At 32.5% G+C, this 20,344-nt stretch overlaps 1 protein-coding gene across 4 annotated transcripts; it reads left to right on the top strand.

Annotated features, from left to right (window-relative positions):
• The first annotated feature begins 520 nt into the window (after window positions 1–520).
• LOC136970975 (SPARC-related modular calcium-binding protein 1-like) lies at window positions 521–19,796 on the top strand. 4 transcript variants are annotated; one of them, XM_067265462.1, is made up of 13 exons: window positions 521–803; window positions 9,315–9,504; window positions 9,749–9,946; window positions 10,803–10,853; window positions 11,342–11,434; window positions 11,511–11,753; window positions 13,057–13,137; window positions 13,548–13,616; window positions 14,034–14,282; window positions 16,125–16,218; window positions 16,345–16,414; window positions 19,437–19,614; window positions 19,701–19,796. In XM_067265462.1, the coding sequence occupies exons 1-13, from the start codon at window positions 747–749 to the stop codon at window positions 19,772–19,774; spliced, it is 1,647 nt and encodes a 548-aa protein (XP_067121563.1). In that variant the 5' UTR covers window positions 521–746; the 3' UTR covers window positions 19,775–19,796. The 4 variants fall into 4 exon arrangements, with proteins under 4 accessions (XP_067121563.1, XP_067121561.1, XP_067121564.1 ...); XM_067265460.1 differs by having other exon boundaries at window positions 522–803; window positions 14,034–14,288; XM_067265463.1 differs by having other exon boundaries at window positions 523–803; window positions 13,090–13,137; window positions 14,034–14,288.
• Window positions 19,797–20,344: the final 548 nt, after the last annotated feature.

Here is a 20,344-nt window from a genome sequence, read left to right as displayed (position 1 = left end):
ATTAGCATGAAATTTGATTCTTAATCGTGTTTTTAGCTCTCAAACTAGATACTAAAACCTGGTTTCGTGCTTGATAAACTAGTTCTAGATAGGTCCCATACGAATAAGTAATTCGATAGGTCCTTTAAATGTTCAAAAATTATAAGTTATTGCAATTTTTTTTTACATAAAACGGCGTTAAATTTGGATGTATTTCATAATTTACCAGAGATTTCCTTAGAAAAAAATATGTGGTAGGCGATATAGGGTGTGAAATCGCAGATTTTTTAAAGTAAATTTACCTTAGATTGCTCGTTAATTTATATAACTTTGTATAATTATCGAGTGTTTTAACGATTAGGGGGGTTATCCACGCTGGCAAGATGACAAAAATCGTAGTGATTAAACGACACCCTTGACCTCTCAATGGGTCAGACACGCACACCACGTGATCGAACAGGGTCCACGAGTCGCACGCGTTGGTCGGGTAGTTAACACGCTCTCTCCAATCTAAACACAAGCGACAGACCACGCGCGTTGGCGTCATCACATTTTCCGCCCCTTTTTAGCCTTCGGACCATTCATAACGTCATCTGCCTGTAGAATGTTGTTGGACTAGAGCCTACCGACGTCTCTCGTGTAGGTGTGGTTTGATCTTCAACGCCTCCACACGCACGCAAGCTGCGATTTGGGGAGATATCGTCGACATCTATAGCGACGCGGCTGTTGGTGCACTCGGGTGAAAGGTCACAGTCGCATAGGTCAGCATGTGGACGGCCATTCTCCTTATAGTCATATTCCAACTTCAAATGGCTCTAACACAAGTAAGTGACGTAACAGTTAATATTTAAATTTATTCTCTTCTGGTAAGGGCTTTCACCTTGCCATTTTGCGACCTCTCTTCTTCTTCTTCTTCTCTTACTCTTCTCTTCACTGGTATGCCTATTGGGATTATTTGCTGTCCTGTAGAAACCTTATCTGACTAATGCACTAGAGTGTTATCTAAGTTGGAAAAGAAGTGGATTTAATGAGACAATTTGTTTCCAATGCCCATTCCCCCTTTCTTGCACGGTCTAATAATTAGGCAGGCTCCGATTTCATATCCTGTCCACACACAAGAATTGGGTTGTCCCTTTATGCTTCACTATCTCCATCTTCTGTAACTGATGAGAGATGATGACCTTCGTGCCACTATCATTCTTAGTTTGAAATTTTACACGAAGAAATTCTTCTTTATTTATTTATTATTTATTTTTTCTTCTATTTCCTTAATTTTCCGATCTTCTATTTGATTTCCTGTTTTTTATTATTATTTTTTTACGAATAATTTCACCATTTATCAAAGTCTAAAAGTTATATTTACACAAAAGTCTAGAGTCTAGACGTGTAGAAAAATCTGTATACGCCATTTTAAACACTTGTTTACTCAACAATGAATGTTATAATCTGCAGCATCGTCTCCATCATTTACTTCAACATCATTCTTTTATATACTTGACCTCAATTCCAAGTCTATTTACAGATCATTCAATGTTTAAATTCATGCAAAATTACATCATCAGCAAACTTAAGAATTTCTGCTCTTCCCTTATTTTTAAGGCAAAAATACCTTAATTTAATATTCTTTGCACGTTTTACCCTATTGAAATTTAGCTCTTTTTTTTTAACCAGTTTTCGATTAATTAGCATATTTTCTCAACACGTCACACACGAGGGATACCGTAAAAAATCGATTTTAAATCGAGTCCTTCGGTAAAATTATACACGATATGTATAAATTTAAAGGTAATATGGTACACGGTCAAGGACAAAATTTTATTTCTTCATTGAAAAGTACGACGCCTCTTCTTTTCTATTTATGTCACACACACACACACACACGCGCGCGCACTGCACCAGCTTTCATTCATGGCTTTACATATGTTAAATTGCTCAAAAATATCGATTTAAAGTCGTAATTTTGAACCTTCGAGCGTCGTTAATTGAACTAATTTGCGTATTTGATATAGGAAACACTACAATTTTTTACACTAGATACGCTCCAGCAGCGTGCGGTTCATTCTAAAATTTCCAGAAAGGGAGAGGATGCTGATAAAAAAAATTCAGAAAAAATGTCCCTACTTCCGTTAGTATGAATGCTACGCATTCTGTGTGTGTTGCTTGGTTTATTTTGCTGAATTTACTCCCCACGCGGGGTGTATAACTTCCTTATCCAGACATGCTATTGCTTGAAAGTTTATTTTTTTCCCTTCCCTCCCTCTCTTGTGTGTTGTGCAAATTGCAATTAATTTAAGGATAATTGGCAGGGAGAGAAACAATTGGATAAAGGGCAGCAGATTACGTGTAAATGAATAACATCCTCTACATTCTGCCGCCCTTCAATTTATGAAAGAATGAGATCCTTGTTTTTTTTTTTTCTTTCCTTTTTTATTCCGACAACCGTTACGTATAAACGGAACAATATTGCTGAACATCACGCAACACTGTTACGTTTGCCCTTACACCCGTAACGCGAGCGTAACTGTTCGATAAAGGGGTTTGCACTTATGAATACGGACAAATCACCTCCTGTGTTTATCAAGGGGATGATTTCATGCGCTCACTTGGCCTTATTATTTTTTCTTGAACCCACAAACTATACTTTCCTGTTCTGTTACTTGATTTTTGTATTCTCAGCGTACATTCGCGCTAGTTTCAGACCTCATAAATTGGTTACTTGTATGTTAAACCATTTTAATCTCTCATCAATATGGAGCTGATCACCCAAAAACCAAACATTCTGAATTATACTTTACGTGAACAGCGTTACTAGCGAACAAATAACGCGATTAACTCTCAACTCTCAGCACCTGCAACTCCACATGTTGACAGTCAGTATTTGTGTCGTTGACATGTGCAACCCAAACAGCTTAAATTGCACCCCGTAATCTATAAACAGCTATGACACGGATAGGGTGCAGTTTATTTTAAGAGATAAATGACAAACTACTAATTTAGGAACGACCTAAGGTGGGGGGGAATGCAAACTGCCATAGTTTGCATGTAAAATTTCTAATTGTTTCGTGACTTGAGCGTGATCGGAGGGGGCTTTGTATCACACTTTCTAACATGATTCATACCCTTACTAATTCGAGATGATCTATATATGATTGATGTACTCAGTCTTGCTTCTTCCTGGATTCAAGGGTTGTGTAAGCTTTGACTTGTTTATGTAAAAGTTATCGTCACTTCTTTCTTATCGAACTAAACCACATCAGTATTTACATAATTGCCATGTGTGTGCGTGTGTTTCTTTATATATATATATATACAATAAATTCCATTACAATATCCCAGGAAAAAATGAATTTAAATTAGTATTCGCCTTCTTAACTCTTTACTAGTTTAATTATAATTAATTTTATAATTCGGGGATGATTAAAGGGTCAATATCGAATTCCAACAAGGCACGATAATATTTATCAAACGACGCCCTTATATGCATCTCCATGCTACTACAGTAACAAGCGGTGAATGATAAAACATCACCAAACCTGATATATGTTAATGGATTCTAGTAAATTAATATAATTATACACTTATTATTTTTAATGAAATTACTACATCATCACATCAATATTATATTTTATACTTTTTTCTTTCGTATAAATTATAAGGCCCCCCCCGCCTAAGCATCAAGGTCACATGAGGATAAGATAGATTACCTCTATTAAACTCGTTCTTAATGAAGTAGGGGGGCGACAGAACCCAATTAGTGTGGGTGTGACTAAAGGTATACATGCATTAACCAGCCACTTTTACGATTTAGAAGGGGATCTGCAAAAAACCACACTCGTACGGTTTTTAACACTATTTGCTTATATGAGCAGCTGCCATTGGGATGATGAATGATCTGGTGTGTGGCTTTAAACCCAAAAGAGGCCCTTAAAATCCTGACAGTAAGTCTTGATGAAGAGATTTATCTTCTCTAGCGACACCTCACCCTGTTCGGATGGTTAGGTTAGTACCTGTCGCCATTTTAATGAAGTAGGGAGGACCGATTCTTGAAAGATCTTTTTTTTTTTGTTCCTACCTCTATATATATATATATAAATATAACAGAAAATTTAGGTGCAATCAACTTAACACATCTTTAAACTTTCAACTTAAACACGTAGCTTAAAGTGATTGTTTAGTAACTTCAACTCGACAGAGAGCTATTTGCTTCTAAAGCATAATAGGTTATTGTAATTACCCGAATACTTAGGTTAATATACCATTCCAGGTGTTAGATGCAACCCACAGGTGTGAGCTAAAGCCCTCTAAATAGTTTCGCTTTGGCCAGGTGTGGGGGCTTGTAAAAGATCTGATCCATGGGGTGCAATGCTGCTTTGTCCCTTCAGAGCTGTTCTTGCTGGTTTTGGATTATTTTCTTTTGTCCACTTTTACTTCTTTATAGTCTAAATCTTTCTTATTTGAGTGGTTTTTATTTGATATATGAGCCTCCTGTGTTTTTTCCCTCTCTTTTAATTTTAAGGAGTTTACTTTCAAGACCAACCTTACTTTTATTATTCTTTGTTTCTTTATTACATGTGTTTTATGTTTAATTTTCTCATCTACGTCAGTACAATTTATAATTTTTTTGTTTTTATCTTATTCCATCCTAATTTATTTGTAAAAACATTCAGGACCTAAGACAGATTACGTAGGGATCGTGCCATTTACAAACATAGGGTCCTATCCTTTTCCAAAAGACATAAAAATATACAAATAAAATTAGATTTTTTAAACATTTTTTACATGTTAGGGCCCTTCTATGTCCGGAAATTGAGCCAATAACCTTACTTGTATTGCCTCTCTAGGCCTTTCTATTTTTATAAAATAAAAATAGAAAGGCCTACAGAGAGGCAAAACCATTGAGATAAGGTCTGTTATAAATATAGGGTACCAAAAGCCATATAAATATATGAATAATATAAATATTTTTACCATTTATAAAAATATTTTTTACAAATTTTGGCACCCTCTCAGTGTTCAAGGCCAATGCCCCTGCAAGTCCCTCTTCATATAGACTTATATATATTAATTCTTCCTGTTATTATTCACAGTTTATTTCAGTATTTTGCTCTATTTTTAAAAATACACTTACTAAACATCATTTCACACACACACACACACGAAAAAAAACCTGTTTACAATAAAATAAAGGGGGGAAGATCCGCTAATAAATAATGTACATAACTTGATGTTGAAACGTTCTCTCAACTACCAAACAAAATTTATTTAGCCTAGAGAGACAATAATCCTTTCTTTCAAGTACCCGGACCTCCTTACAGTTATATATTAAACAATAGTTGTAACATGTAAGTAATTTCTTGAGTTTATTGCCACAGTAAATTCTCCTAGGAGCAAACCAAACAGTGACAATAAACACATTGTTATATTCATTCTTCTTTTTATTATTATTATTATTTTTTTTCCTTTTATTTTATGTTCTCTATATTGTCCAGGATCGTTAAATTTACCGTTAGTTGTACAGAACGTCTGTCCTAATTGTTAATACAGGAAATTAAATGCTTATTTTATGTTGAAAAAAAAAATCAAAACTAAAAGATTTTAATGTGCAAAAATTTATTAAAAAATTAATGAAAACTCGTCGCTATATTTTGCAATTTTAAACTTTAAACATAAATAATAAACTACACGAAAATTATTGCTATAATAGTATATTAATAATGATAATATAGATCATAGGATTAGAGGTGAAGGTCGAAGATCGAAGTTGATTTTATTGAATATCAGACGTTGGAATGACTAAAAGATCTTGTAGTAAAGTGCTTAAAATCGGTTTTAATTGCAAAATTTTGCTCTTTCTGCAACATTCCTCAACTCCTAATTCCTTAATTCATTAACGCTTTCGAACGTGGATGATGTGAAATTTACATATAACGAATTTCTTTAACAAAAGGCCGTTCTGGGCCGTTATGGTATTTAAAGATGTGATTTATGAGACTTTTGCGTGTTCTAAATCAATTTTTCGAAAATTATACAGGTTTATAATTCAAAATTTTATTTTTAATCATACAAATTCGTCATGTACTATATATAAATGTATACATACACACCTATTCGGAATTATTGAAGAATAAACATATTTAAACCTTTTAAATGTGCAGACAGGGGTGAAGATACAGGAGGGGTATTTGGAAGTCACGTAGCCCACAAAATTTGGCCAAATTCTGCGGAATAGTGGGCAAACTATGACACCAAAAAGTACGTAATACATAGTATTTTTTGGAATTAAGAGAAGTTTAAAGAGAGGTGGGAGAATGAGAGAGGAGAGCCAATGCAAATTTCTCTAATTCTCGTGTTTTATTAAATTTAAATCAATGTAAAAATGGAAGAATAAGATTAGAAAAAGAAAAAGAAAAAGAAAAAATGGATGTTTTTACAGCGAAAGTGCAACGACCAATTGATTTTTCCTTTCTTCCAAACTCCATAAATCGGCTGTGGGTTTGACAAGTGCTGCCAACTGCGGGGGCTTTCTTGGACGGAAGGAGGTCTACTCACTTACCTGGTTAGATAAAAAATTGCAAGTTATCCCGTCACTATGGCGACACTGATGTCTGTGCTTTATGTTACAAAGGCTGTACGGCAGCGAATCATGGGAAGGTGAGCTTTTATCTCGTTTCCTGGAGATGATTCGAGAAGTAACTCAAGACACTTTAGGAGGTCCTCTCACTTGTTTATGACTTGTCTCCTTATGTAATTTAATACGTCTGTAATTAATACGTAGACGCTGAAATACGGCTTATACTCTTTTTTCTTTTCCTCCTCCTCTTTTTTTTAAGCTTGTAAAAAGTAACCCGAGGAATGTTTGTCATTTTTTGAATCTTTGAACGTTTATAATTAATCTAAATTGAACGTTCGGGAGATCTCATTGAGAATCATACAAGGCACATTTCTTTACATGGAAGAGGAAAAAAAAAGGAAAGTGAAGAAAGGATGAATAAGTTGCCTTTCGTGATTAATGTCGATTTATTTTTCAGCACGCAACTTACAATTCAATGATAAATTTTCTTTTTTTTAAATTTGTGATTGAGTTATTGAATTGTCAGTGCATAAAACTTAAACATTTTGTCTTTAATTTTATTTTACTTTCTAAAATCTTTCGATATTTCTTACTGATTTATAAGGAAATTCACATAAAAATACATTTTCTGGTGTATTTTCTCAGTATACAAGCGTATGTCTGTATACAGGGCCCCGTCAGAGAGAGGGTAGTTGGGAGATATTTTTGTTAACGTCCCCTCTCGACGGGTCTGTTTCCCCCTTTCTTCGGGCCCGGAGAAGTAGGGTGCCTTTAGTGATTCCTATACTTGTAAATTAAGACTTGTAGTTACGAATACCCCAAGTTTTCCAAAGCCCTATCTTTTTGTTCTCTTTAATTCATAAATATTTTGTTACTGATTTATAAGAAAATACACAAAAAAAAATAATCCTGTATAGTCCTACATAATTCCACGGGCACCAACTCTAAGGAAAGCCGTTCGGCCCTCCAATAATATTAGGAATAAGGGCTCAGCCTGTTAATGTATGCATTGTTTATTATTATTTATGTAATTCTGATGTTTAAGAAACAGGCCGGGAAAAATCAGGCTGTCTCCTAGCCTTTTTTTCCTGACTGTTGCGGGGATTGCTTACATTAATGCAAGCGATTAAACCAAATACGTAGGGAAAGAATTATATTTTTTTAAAAATCTGACGATATTAAGACGACTAAGGTGAAGAGAAAGCGTTAAAAAGTGTGCGGATATCCGCAGGAAAGACATAAAGAGTTCGTTGTTCATCAGATTCATTACATAAAAGTGTTGCGAAAGATGTCGGTCGTCGCCAATTTGGCGTCGGACACTCGCTATCTGAGGAAGCTTGACCACAATTCCATTTCCTGTTTGTCAATGGGGAAGACTTCATTTTCTGTCACTGTCTTTTAATTGGCTGACCTTGGATTAGATCTTTAAAGAAATAACTATCTCAGTCTGGTCCTATGACAAGCACATGTCTCTGGACATCCGGTAACCTGAAAACTCATTAATGATGCCTCCACCAAAAAAAAAATTTGATGGATTATTAAGTGCCGGAATGTTTGAGTTTAATACTTCCATTTTTATTATTAAATTTTATCAATTGCAAAACGTTTTTATCTATATCACTTTTTACTTTGTCCCCTGTTGTGGATCCCTACACCTCCTCACTCCGAGCTCCTGTCTTTGCTAAATTGGAACCACGGGCGGATTTAGGGGGTGCGTATGGTGCACTGCCCCCCTTCTGGGGGGTTTTTCTAGAGTGAAGCCGGGTATATCAGTAGTAAAAAAAAAGGAATTTTTCTTTCCGGATCCACTATACTTTTGTGAATTTTAGGGTTTTGTGACTGGTAAATCGTGCAATTATTAATTATTGTTCTAATTTAAGCTTACTTTTAATCTTAATTATAACATTTAACTTGATTTAATCCATGTTTTATCACATAAATCAAGTTGAAGACAGGCTGAAAATTAACTTTTTCCTTTCTTCCTAAATGACAATTTTAAACAATTATCCACAGAATTATGTCCTGTCTTCTTAATTAAAATCTGTACAAGTACATGAATTAAAATACTTAATTGTAATTAAGCAAGAAATATAATTAATTCGACTTTATATGAATTTCTTCTTGTTTTCCTAAGCTTTAACATACTACTATTTAGCAGATTACACTGTAACATTACTATTTGGTAGAGGATTAAGAGATTAAATTAGGGGAGGATTACAGAAGAATATTACTATTTAGTGGAGGATTAAGTAGTAGAATATTACTATTTAGAAGAGAATTAAATAGTTAAATACTACTATTTAGCGGAGGATCAAGGGCCTCTTATCAAGCTACAGTTTAGGGCCTCATAAGAGGCCCTAGCTATAGCTTGGAGTAAGAATTTCTACTGAGGTTTCCTCAGAAGTGACAGTATAAAAAATGAACGGAACAACCTAATTAAAATATTTACTTAACTCTTACTACGTTTTTGTTCGATTTAGAAACCAGATATTTTAAATATTAATTTCACAAGTCATGTATGTTAACGTTAACACGATGAAACTTTAGGAAAATAAAAATAAAAAGAAATATGCTAATTATTTTAACAAAGTAACACTTTTATTTAACTAATCAATCTTCTATAAATTTGTTATTTTGTATCATTTTACTTCATTTTTTTTTACAGTAAAATAAACTCGAATGCTTAAGCACTGAACCGTGGTTTTGATTGACAAATTCTTGCAGATTTTACGATAATTAATTATTTTAAACAATAATTTTGCAGCTTCCTATCAGAGAAGATGGAAGGGGAGGAAGCAGCAGTAGTGGAGGTTGCCGGCATCACGATTGCAGTGAAGAAAAACTTCATCCTGTTTGCGGTACCGATGGAAGAACTTATGATTCCATGTGCCATTTGAATAAAGCGAAATGTGAAGGACGTCAAGTTGACTTTAAATACAGGGGTTCGTGCGTAGGTAAGTTATTAATAAGCAACGAATTTTTCTGTACTCTTTATACTGTACGGTGGCCTAATTGTGCTTTCGAGAGGGTTGGAATTTTGCGAAATTGTTTTAAAAATTTGTGTGCAAAGAGGCACTCCCGCTCTGAATAATGCTTCCGGAGATAAAGGACACCGGCAGTGAACTGAATTTTGTCAAGAACTGAGACCTTATTTTTATGCAAATTAATCTTAAAATATTATTTCTTTTTCACTTTTAGATAACGAAAATTGTTTTGCCAAAAGGGCGCAGATAGAATTACAAGGAGAGACGACAATATTTAAACCCGAATGCAAAGAGGATGGAAGTTATAAAGAAGTGCAATGTTTTAAGGGTTATTGTTGGTGTGTGGATTCATTTGGCAAGCCAATTCGGAGTGCATCTGCGAGGAACACACGCCCACATTGTTTTAGAAGACGTGAGTAGGAAAAGATTAATGAATGTAATGTACTCATATAGCTTATCTACATAGACATAAATTGCGTAATTTAAACCCATTTGACGTCAGTAAAATTTTATTATCCCATATTTATTAAGCTTAAGAGCACATTAATTTCTTCATTAATTAATTGGATACCTTCGTATAGTTTCAATGAACTACATTAATGAGCATTTAAAAAAAAAAAACATTTAATTAGCTTTTTAATGCTCTAAATTGCGCTATAAAATGGCAGAAATCTGCATATTTACATGGAAGTTTTTACACTTATGGAAAAAATCGTTCAACAGTACAATTTGTACGAGTATACAACGTGTACAGTTTAAGGTGGAGCATTATATGGTCAGTGAAGTATGCTCGGGATGAACACCTATTGAACTTTTGTTGTGGAAACAATCATATTCGTGCTGTAAGGGGGGTAGGAAACAAGCGTAGGCGAGTCAGAAAAGGTGTGAACACGTCTTGTTCGTGACTGGACTTTTCTATCGCTTATCATATCTCAAACAAATCTACAAGATGGCGGTGAGGTGCAGAAGCTATTTTTCCTCCCCTATACGTGTTGACTTTAACTACAAATCGTTGAATATTTATGCCAATTTTCATACTAAAGAATAACACAATTTGCCTGTTGATTATTTTTTTCCTCATTGATTTATATAATATACATCTTTGCGTTATTCATACCACGACTTCAGAGTTATAAAATAAAATTGTCGTATTTATTGTTTTGCATTTAAATAATAGTTGCAGTGTTATTACATATTAAAATTTAAAAAATAAAAGATTTATTTTAGGAACTTTTAATAACAATTTTACTGTTTTTTTTATTTTATAGCTAAAGTACAACCGAGAAGAAGGTCTTCGAGGGGTAAGAAAGAGAAAAAAGGTATATTTTATTAATTTAAAATACATTTTCCTTCCGAAATTTACCATTAAAATCTGTAAAAATCGAAGAAAAATATGCTACCATTTCTCTCTCTATACAAAATTTTTGTAAATCGTTTGAGATAGGAATTTGAAATTTGGTGGGAAGATAGATGTTAACCTGTTACAGGAGATAAGTATCTTCCCCTTTGGCAGTTCCCCTATACATACACACGAGGGGGGAGTCACCTTTTAAGCAGGGGTCAAAAAAAAACTGTGTGAAAATTTGGTCTTTAGACTTTAATTCATTTTTCTGATGAAAAATTATGGCTTCCTTCACTTACCAATTTCTTTCGTTATTACTGATGGTGACTTAAGATAAAAACTTCCTTCTCAAGAGATTTACTATTGTGGTATTTTAATGAAATCTTTACGAGAAATTTGAATGATAGTTGAATACTTTACACACTTCTAAACTTCAATTTTATAGTATTATTTTTAATTTATTAGCGTGTGGGAATAGCGACAGAGCGACAATGAATACTAACTTAATAGAAATATTTCGTTCAGAATACAATAGATTCCCCCAACCTACGGATACAAGTAAGTGTGAATCACTTAAAAACCGTCATAAACACGTGACAGAAATAGATTTAAATACCGTTTTTTAATTGTTCAGATACAAAGGATATCCTACTAGACACTGAACAGAAGAGGATCATACAGTGGAAGTTCGGTCAACTAGATTTAGACAATGATAATTATCTTAAACAGGATGAAGTACGAGATTTGAAAAGGATGGTTAAGAAAATTGTTAAACCGAAACCGTGTTCTAGAATTTTAATTAAATACTGCGACGAAGATAAAGATAAAACAATATCTAGAACAGAATGGTCTTCTTGCCTTGGTGTGGACCTTAATAGTGAGTTTCTTGTCAGGTGTTTAATTTAAAGTTAAGTTTTCTGTTAAAAATCTACTTTATTAATTGGACGAACGACTTAAAATTATAAGAAATTCTTTATATAATTTCATTATAATATTACAGTGAAACCACTCTAAAAGCCATCCCTTATAGACACCACTTATGCTTGGAACTATTGGTGGTTGCATAGTAGGGATTTTATTGAGTGAAACTCCTCTGAAAGACGTGGTCTTTCAGAGGAGTTTCACTCAATCCAAGGAGTTCCACTCAATCCACCCCAATCCATCTTTTTCTTGGAACCATTGGTGACTGCAAAGTGAGGGTTTACTGAGTGAAAACCCCCACAAATACCCTATCATAGAAACCACTTTTTCTCGAAAGCATTGGTGGTCGCAAAGTAGTGGTTTCACTCTGTAAAACTCTTTTAAAAGATCACAGATATCACTTTTGCTTAGGACCATTAGTGGTTTTACCGTGTGAAACCTCTCTAAAAGATTATCTCTCATAGACACCACTTTTTCTCTGAAGACAAAAGATCTTTTAGAGGTAAAATCCCTCTAAAAGACCACCCTTTTTGGAGACTAGTTTTGATCAGAACCATGTGGTAATACAAGTAGGGGTTTTTGTATTTAAATATGTATTAAAAAATGATAAGAATTTTTATTCGTGTTCTCGAACTGTATATAAATTTATTCACGAATAAAATTTTTAATTTGCGAATAAAATTACTTAAAACCTTTGAAACGAAATCTCAAATTTTGTCGTTCCTCCATTAAATTAATTATATTTAATATAAATAAACGAAAACGTAATATTTAAATATAATTTTTAAGAATTTTATAAAAATGTTGAGCTATTCAGCAATATTTAATTCTCTCTGTCTATCACTCTCTACGCTTTTCTTTCTTCTTTACTGTTTCCCTGAAGCAATATAACAATATAAAATTAAGAAAAAAATATATAAGTAAATTATAAATTAATTCAATTATTGAGGCTATATTTAAAGTGAAAAATATTCAATTAATTTTATTAAATTAGGCTGTAATCATTCCAATTCGAAGCTTATTTTTTGGCATGAAAAATTGCTTATTTTCCAGTCGATTTTTGTAATTTCCTCCACCTTTTTTTCCCCCCTCCAATAAAATCTATAAGATATAATAAGCAAAAGTTTAGCCTCCTGTTGTTGTTTTTAACTTTCTTTTTCCTCGCTAATCCAATTCTCTGTGCCTGTTTGGCCGGGACAAAATGTGCAATACAACAAAATAGAGTAGAATAAGGAACAGTGCTGACCTTTATGTCATAGTCTCTTTACGATTATTTATGTCCTTGTACTCAGAGGAACAGACAGAGAATCCTGAGGAAGAGGAAACGTCGCAAGATCCAGGTAAGTAAAATTTACTCTTTTTGTATAACTGCATGAATAATAATATAAAATATAAGTTATATTTAACTGATTAACCACTTTGTATTTTGGTACAATGTACTTGATGTTGAAGAAGAGATCATTCAACTTATTATCATGCAGACGTAGCATACAAGAATGTAACCCGCCTTTTCTGACATCAGCATTTCTTTAACCCAGGAGAAAACATTTGCCAATTGTTTAAGACCTTCCCAAATCTTGTTAGGAAGGGCGGATTTGAATGTTTCTTTGGGTGGAAAAATAACTTAAAGACACTATTGAATAGATGGAATTTATATAATTACCCTTTAGAAAGTTAATGAACTGTAAATGAGATGATATAAATTTGTCATAATTTTAATTTGAAACCGTTTTTTTGTTTTCTTTTCCAGACAGGAAATTAAATTGGGATCGTATGAACACTAATGTCATTCAGAATACGTTTGTGAGCGACGATGATGGTGAGTAAAATGTATTAATTCGCGCTAATAAACCCCAAATATTTTGCTCTATTTAGATGCAAGATATAAGAAACTAGGTTTATAAATTAGTTTCCGCTCGTAAAAATATCGTTAACCCGATTTATCGAGGTGTATGTAGCAAGGGTTCGATTTCCATAAAATACAGGGTGTACCAGACCTAGATTGTTAGCAGCAGGTGGGCCATGATCAAAATCCCCAGGGCGTCCTGAAGAACTTGGTCTTAAGGAATGACTTTTATGTTCTCTGTGGGACAATTTTTTAACGTTCTTGCCTTTAAATTCCCGTTCATAGGCAACACCTTTTAACAATTTAAGCTCCACGCTATCAATTATTTACGCGTGCAAAGCGGTGTGCTTTCAAAGATCCCAAACATCTTAATTTGTTTTTTAATTACAGAACCACAAGACTGCCCGACGAGAAGGAGAAAGAGGATAGAAATTAATCGGCAATATCCAAAAACTGGTGCTTTCGTACCGGAATGTACCGATAATGGATTATACTTGCAGACCCAATGCCATAAGAAAAAGACAAACGTGGTCTGTTGGTGCGTTAATCCAAGAACTGGTGAACCAATTCCTTCCATACCCGCAATGAAAGAGAGATCCGATTGTGAATCTGTTCGAAAGAATGTAAGATCATTTAAAGGTAAAGGTAAATTAAAATTTTTTATGAATCCTCATTGCTGTGCCTTATACGTGATTTGAAGAGTGAATGACCAAAGACGAAAACTTCATCAGATTTTCTGTATAATTAACTTATCTTTCCTTGTTTTTCATACGATATGTTTATCACTATCGTGCTGATTTCAATTTCGTTAGTTACGCACGCGATCTCCGGTAGATGGCGCTAAGAACGTAATGCTTTTTCTATGGGAAGAACCTTTTCTAAAATTTCTCGAAAACGGAAGTGGGTAGTACCGAACGGTTTTTTGCATTAGAACCGTATTTAATTCTTCTATTAACGTACGGTTGGGAATTTTGAAAATCGAATTCGTTAATTTTCTACAAATTTTCTAAAATTAAAAAAAAATCGTAGAAAATTAACGAATTTGATTTTCGAAATTCCCAACCGCACGTTAATAGAATAATTAAATATGGTTCTAATGCAAAAAACCGTTTGGTTCTACCCACTTCCGTATTCGAGAAATTTTGGAAAAGGTTCTTCCCATAGAAAAGCATTACGTTCTTAGCGCCATTTACCGGAGATCGCGTGCTTAACCAGAGATTACAATCAGCCTTAAATGTAAGGAAATAAGTATTTTTAAAATAATAAATGCCATAAATTATTCTAGTTATATCTGCACGGGAATATTTTATGTAATTTATTTCAAGGTTATTTTTCAATTACTGAATATTTGAATGATGATTCTATAGTAAATGTTCTATATATAGTATCTGTATTGTTTATTCTACGTTAAACCTGTTTTATATTGTTAATGTATGCTTAATATTACTGGCGTGTTATGAGGCCCAAACGAATTTCAATTAGAGCCCCCGTGTACAGTATTGACTTCATTGACTTCACACATTTTTCTTAGGTGGAAATATTTTCTTATAAAAGATTGGGGGCCCCCTTTTAATAGGGCCCCAAACCACTCGACTGCCCTTTTTTCTTATAGGATAACGTGACACTATTCTATGCTCTACCTATAGTGTGTAGTGTTTCTATTGTCTGTTCTACTTTCTTCGTATGAGGTGTATTGATGTGTTTAACAGCGTGTAAACACACCAATAATAATAGAAATAAATTGCATAGAATAGTTTTAAACGCTACGGAACGAAGAAGTTATAATACAGTTAAACCAGTGTTATGTCCGGTTTACACAGGTTTTACCGTATACACACGAAGAAACGATTTTTAATAAGGCAAGTATACAGCTTTTATAATTTATTTAATGCTGGAGGGTGCCTCGAAATAATTTCATCAGAATCCGCTCCCCCCTTCATTTTAAGTGAGGGTGACCTAGATGCTTGCAATTTGATGCACAATTTAAATGCGACAGGTGCTTTTCCTGATCCTCTACTAGATAAAAGTTTCTATTTTAGTCTTCAATCTAAAGGCATTTCCTTTGAAAGCGAACAAAGTAGTGGGGATGCTGTAACTATTACTTGCAATATATTTTGTGTAGCCTTAATTTTTTTGTAGATAATTAAGACCATAGACTACCGAAAATGATTCGGGTTCTCCTATATTTATGGATGAATATCTGGAAATTTATATTATTTTTTACTAATCACTAAACTTGCATACGTGGAGGGTGGTCCAAGTCAGTTAACCGTTTTGTTTTTTGTGTGCGTATGTGTGTCTGTCTCCTACATTTGTGAGTGTAATCGTGTTTAAACATTAAGCACCCGAATAAGATGGCAATTTAAGCTCGACCGCTTAACCGGCTTTCGGACCACTCTAGTTATATTTCAGCGATCGTCAAATTAATTTAATTACGGAATTTTTTTTATTATTATTTAAAATTTGAAATATTTCGAATAGGTTGTTCTGTACAAAAGAAACAGTTGTTTTTAAGCGAATTTCTGAAATCTCTTCAGGAAGAAATGGCAACCAGCAAGAAAGAAAAGACTTCAAGGTGAATATTTCTACGTTTAATATACACTAATTAACAATTTTCTACATTTTAAAATTCATTAAATAATTATTATTATTAACTAATTAAATAAATTTAAGTTTTCTACTTAATTTATTCTATATTCAGAACGTATTCAACGATTCAGGAACAAGCAGCCAGATGGAAATTCGACAACCTTGATGTCAATAATAATAAGGTACAAGTAATGAAGTTATTATTGATGCAAATTACATAAATTTCTTATGTAATTATGTAAAGATACGTGGAAATTTTTTTTAAAAAAAATATTTCATTTAAATATTAGAAAATAATTTCGAATGATTATTGTTATTATTATTATTTAATTTTTAATTAAAAGACATCTTAGGGTGTAATTTTCACGATAGATGGCATTATTATGACTTTATAAATTATGTAATAACTTTCTATATTCAGTTGTGGGTTGATTAAAGATCAGTTTTATGCATAAATATTAGAACAAAATTAGTTTTTTAAAGTCTTCTCTTGTATAACAACAACATAAATAATTAATACTTGAGCTTACAGTTTGCATTTTAATACTGCATTCTTGTCTGTTATTTTGTGTCAATACTGTTTCCCTCTTAAATTTCAGTGCTGTCTCCTTCTTAAAATTTCGGTGATGTCTTCCCTCAATTTTCTCCATTGTTTCTCCCTTACATTTCAATGCTGTCTGCTCCTTAACCTCTTAATTTTCGAAGCCATCTTCGACTTTTAATGCTGTCTCCCTTCAAGGTTTCTCCCGTTTTAAGTTCTTAAAATTTTAATTTTGTTACTTCTTCACGTTTAAGTGCTGTGTCTCTCTTGATTCAATGATATTTTCCTCTTAACTTTATCTTTTTAAGGATGAGACAGCATCAAAAATTAAGTTTTTCAACGCTTTCTGTCTCTCCTTTAACCTCAATGATATCTCTAAGGAAATCTATCTTCTCCTTGACTTTTAATGGTCTCTCTCTCTCTTTCAATGCTTCCTCCCTCTTAAGTTTCATTGCTGTCCGTCTCTTCCTGATTTTTCAGTGTTGTCTTCTTCACTTTTATAGTTGTTTCCTCTTAACTTTCTTGTTTCAATGCTGAATTCCCCTTTAGTTCCAATCTCTCTTAATTTTCAATGCAGGATTTATCTTAATTTCAATGCTTTCTTCCTTTAACCCAATTTTTATAAAATTACCTTATATATGTATTATAGTTTCATCGTTATAATTCTTAAACTTGTTCTCCGTTGTCTGAATGGAAGTTTTGTGTTACTGAATGGAAACCCAAGACCTTGTACATAGCGGTACAAGGTCGAAAGACTTCCATTCACAGATAACACATATTTACGAAAAGAAAAAAAAATCTAAAATAACCTTGGATTATTAAAGTAAACTTTGGAAAAATCTACTTACAAAAAATAAAAAACATTAAGAGTAATCATGATAGGAAACAATATAAAATAAAATAAATAATAAATAAATAAAATAAGGAAACAATACAACATTTTGTCAAGGCTTTTTAGTAGTTTGTTTCTTTTTAATAAAAGAAAAAACTATAGTTTTTTTATTTGTTTTGTAAAAATACGTTGTTTTTATTAAAAGAAACAATACTTTAATAAATAAAACAAAACATTGTTTGGGAAATAAGTAAAATAAACAATATTCTTTCATCAGTTTTTTTCATTTTTATTAAATAAAGAAACACTTGTAAAATGTATTGTTTTTATTTCTATTCTTTTTATAATAATGTATATTTATATTTTATTAAAAAAAACAATATGTTGTTTCGTTTGTTATATACTGTGTGCTGTTTCTATGAAACAATAAAAGAAACAAAGCGTTTTAACTATTGAAGAGTATTGTTTCTTTTATGTCCCTATTGTTTAAGAAATAAGAGAAACGACACTTTTCATCAGTAGAAACGCTTATTTTTCTTAAGAAAAGAAAACACAAAAATTACTAAAAAATAGTGAAGAACAGTGTAGAGTATTGTCTTTTGTAAAATTTAATAATACAGACAATATATTATTATTGTAAACAATAATAGTCAACAAACAAAGTCGTTCCTTTTCCCTGCCTACAATTATGTAATTAATTTAAAGTCCTTATGGAACTGTGCCTGGAAAAAATGTGACTTTTTAAACAATATTTTATAAAGAAACGAAACAAGGTATTGTTTCTTTTGTTTTCTTGATATTACCTTCCAGTTTATATGGCCTTGGAGAAATTCGAGTGCAGTATGTGTTTACATTCGACTTTTACAAGGCCGTAAACTGGCTTGAAAATAAGAAAACAAGTAAAAAAACTTGTCTAAAACGGAAGCCGACGGTACCTGTTAGAATTTTCCGTTTTATAAAGGTTATCTCCAGTGTTTTTTGCGTGTCTAAACACCTGAATAGGTCTTGTTTTCAGTCTTCGTTAGCGTAACAGCGGCAGTTATGTTACTCAATTGGTACCAGAAAAGTTTCTTTTTTCCGGGTTATACAGGTTTTCGGTTTGTAGTAATATTTTATATAGAAAAATCATCCCGTTTCGAGATTTATTTTTCCGCTGACTCAGATTTCCGCCTTGTAGAGTGTCCGTTTTAGACAGGTTTCACTAACTAAAAAACTATTAAAATAAATGAATAATTTCTTGTAGATGACTTGGAAATTTTTTACAGCATTTTAACATTTATTGAGTTGTATTTTATTAAATTATTAATAATTTTCGGATTTAAACACGGCATTTCCTCATCATTAATTCGCTTAATCACGAGTAATTAACATTTTCTACATGTTTATTTATTTTAAAGAAATTTTTCATAAGAAATTACTTCTTAAACCATAACTAAGCGGTTATAGATAAGGAGGAATACAAGAAGGGCCTTTTCGAAAGGGCCCTGCACTAGAGGGACACTCAAAATTGAGTATTATTTATAAACAAATGTCACATATAAATTAAAATTCTCTATTGATAAATATTGAATAATTCCTTTTTTATTTATACCTTTCGAAGATGGCCCCATCTGATCTTACTCTCTTAAGAGAAAAATTCATTCCTTTCTTAATAATATAAACAAAATAAGGCAAGGGCCCTAACCCAAATACACAGAGAGGAGAGAGGCCCAAATTTTAATAAAGGCTCTTGATTTTTATTATGTTTATTCATATATTTTTATGGGGTGAGTAATTCGTGCCTCGATTTATCTCTAATATCTTAAATTATTAATTTCTTCCCCTTGTTTAGCTGTTAGAAAAAAGAGAGTGGGACATATTCCGCGAACAATGGAAGCAATTTCAACAAGGGAATCAGAAGAGGAGAAAATTCAAAAAATGTTGGAGAAACTTACCGAAATTCTGCGATGGAGATAACAACAAAGAAGTCACCACACAAGAATGGCTGAAATGCGTAGGAATAGATAAAAGTAATTATTAATTTCTAATTATTTTAATACTTAAAATACACAGAAAAAAAACATAGTAATAATACATAATTTCATTTCGTTTATAGCTAATTTCCCATTCGACACCGTCAAACGAAATGGCACTAACCCATTAAGTCTGTTACAACACGACGACGATTGAACATAATTCGAGTTTAGTGTGGGGGAAAAAAAAATACAATAAAAATACATCTTTAACAATAGCAATATAACAATACGTCAAGTACAATATTAAAATTCACAGATCTTTATTCAAAATTTTGTATAACTAGTCATTAAGGGGCCCTATATTTTTGCATTGTATTAAGAAAATTAATAATTAATTTTGATTTTATTTATATATATATATATATATTTCGAAAATTAAATTTTTATTGACGTATGTGTATATATATATATATATATACAATGACTTCATGTTCCTAAAATTAGCATCAAAGGTTCCTTTGCTTCCGTTTTGCCGCCAGGGTAGTAAAGGCGCTGCGTTAATTATTATTAATTATACTTAAACGGATTAATATACGTATTTATTAGTTTATACGATAGCGATGAGTTGTATTTACTGTTATTATACAGTAACTAAATATATATATATATATATTTAAGTACTTAAACTGTAAATATTGGATCTAGCATTGTTTTCGCCTTAATTTTTTTTTAATTGTTCCTATAGAAGCATGATTTTTTAAGTGTTTCTTGTATATATTTATAT

Source organism: Centruroides vittatus, unplaced genomic scaffold (assembly GCF_030686945.1).
Source record: "Centruroides vittatus isolate TY-2023 unplaced genomic scaffold, ASM3068694v2 contig_223, whole genome shotgun sequence".
In the NCBI taxonomy this organism is placed as follows: Eukaryota; Metazoa; Arthropoda; class Arachnida; order Scorpiones; family Buthidae; genus Centruroides; species Centruroides vittatus.
Note: the sequence above shows the minus strand (reverse complement) of the source record. Positions and strands in the feature narration are given on the sequence as shown.

Bases quoted from the DNA above. Each gene is read 5' to 3' on its own strand.
- LOC136970975 (XM_067265460.1), top strand. From the start codon at position 747: ATGTGGACGGCCATTCTCCTTATAGTCATATTCCAACTTCAAATGGCT. The intron at 9,505-9,748 runs GTAAGTTATTAA...TTTCACTTTTAG, and splicing joins ATACAGGGGTTCGTGCGTAG to ATAACGAAAATTGTTTTGCC. The intron at 19,615-19,700 runs GTAATTATTAAT...TTTCGTTTATAG, and splicing joins ATGCGTAGGAATAGATAAAA to CTAATTTCCCATTCGACACC.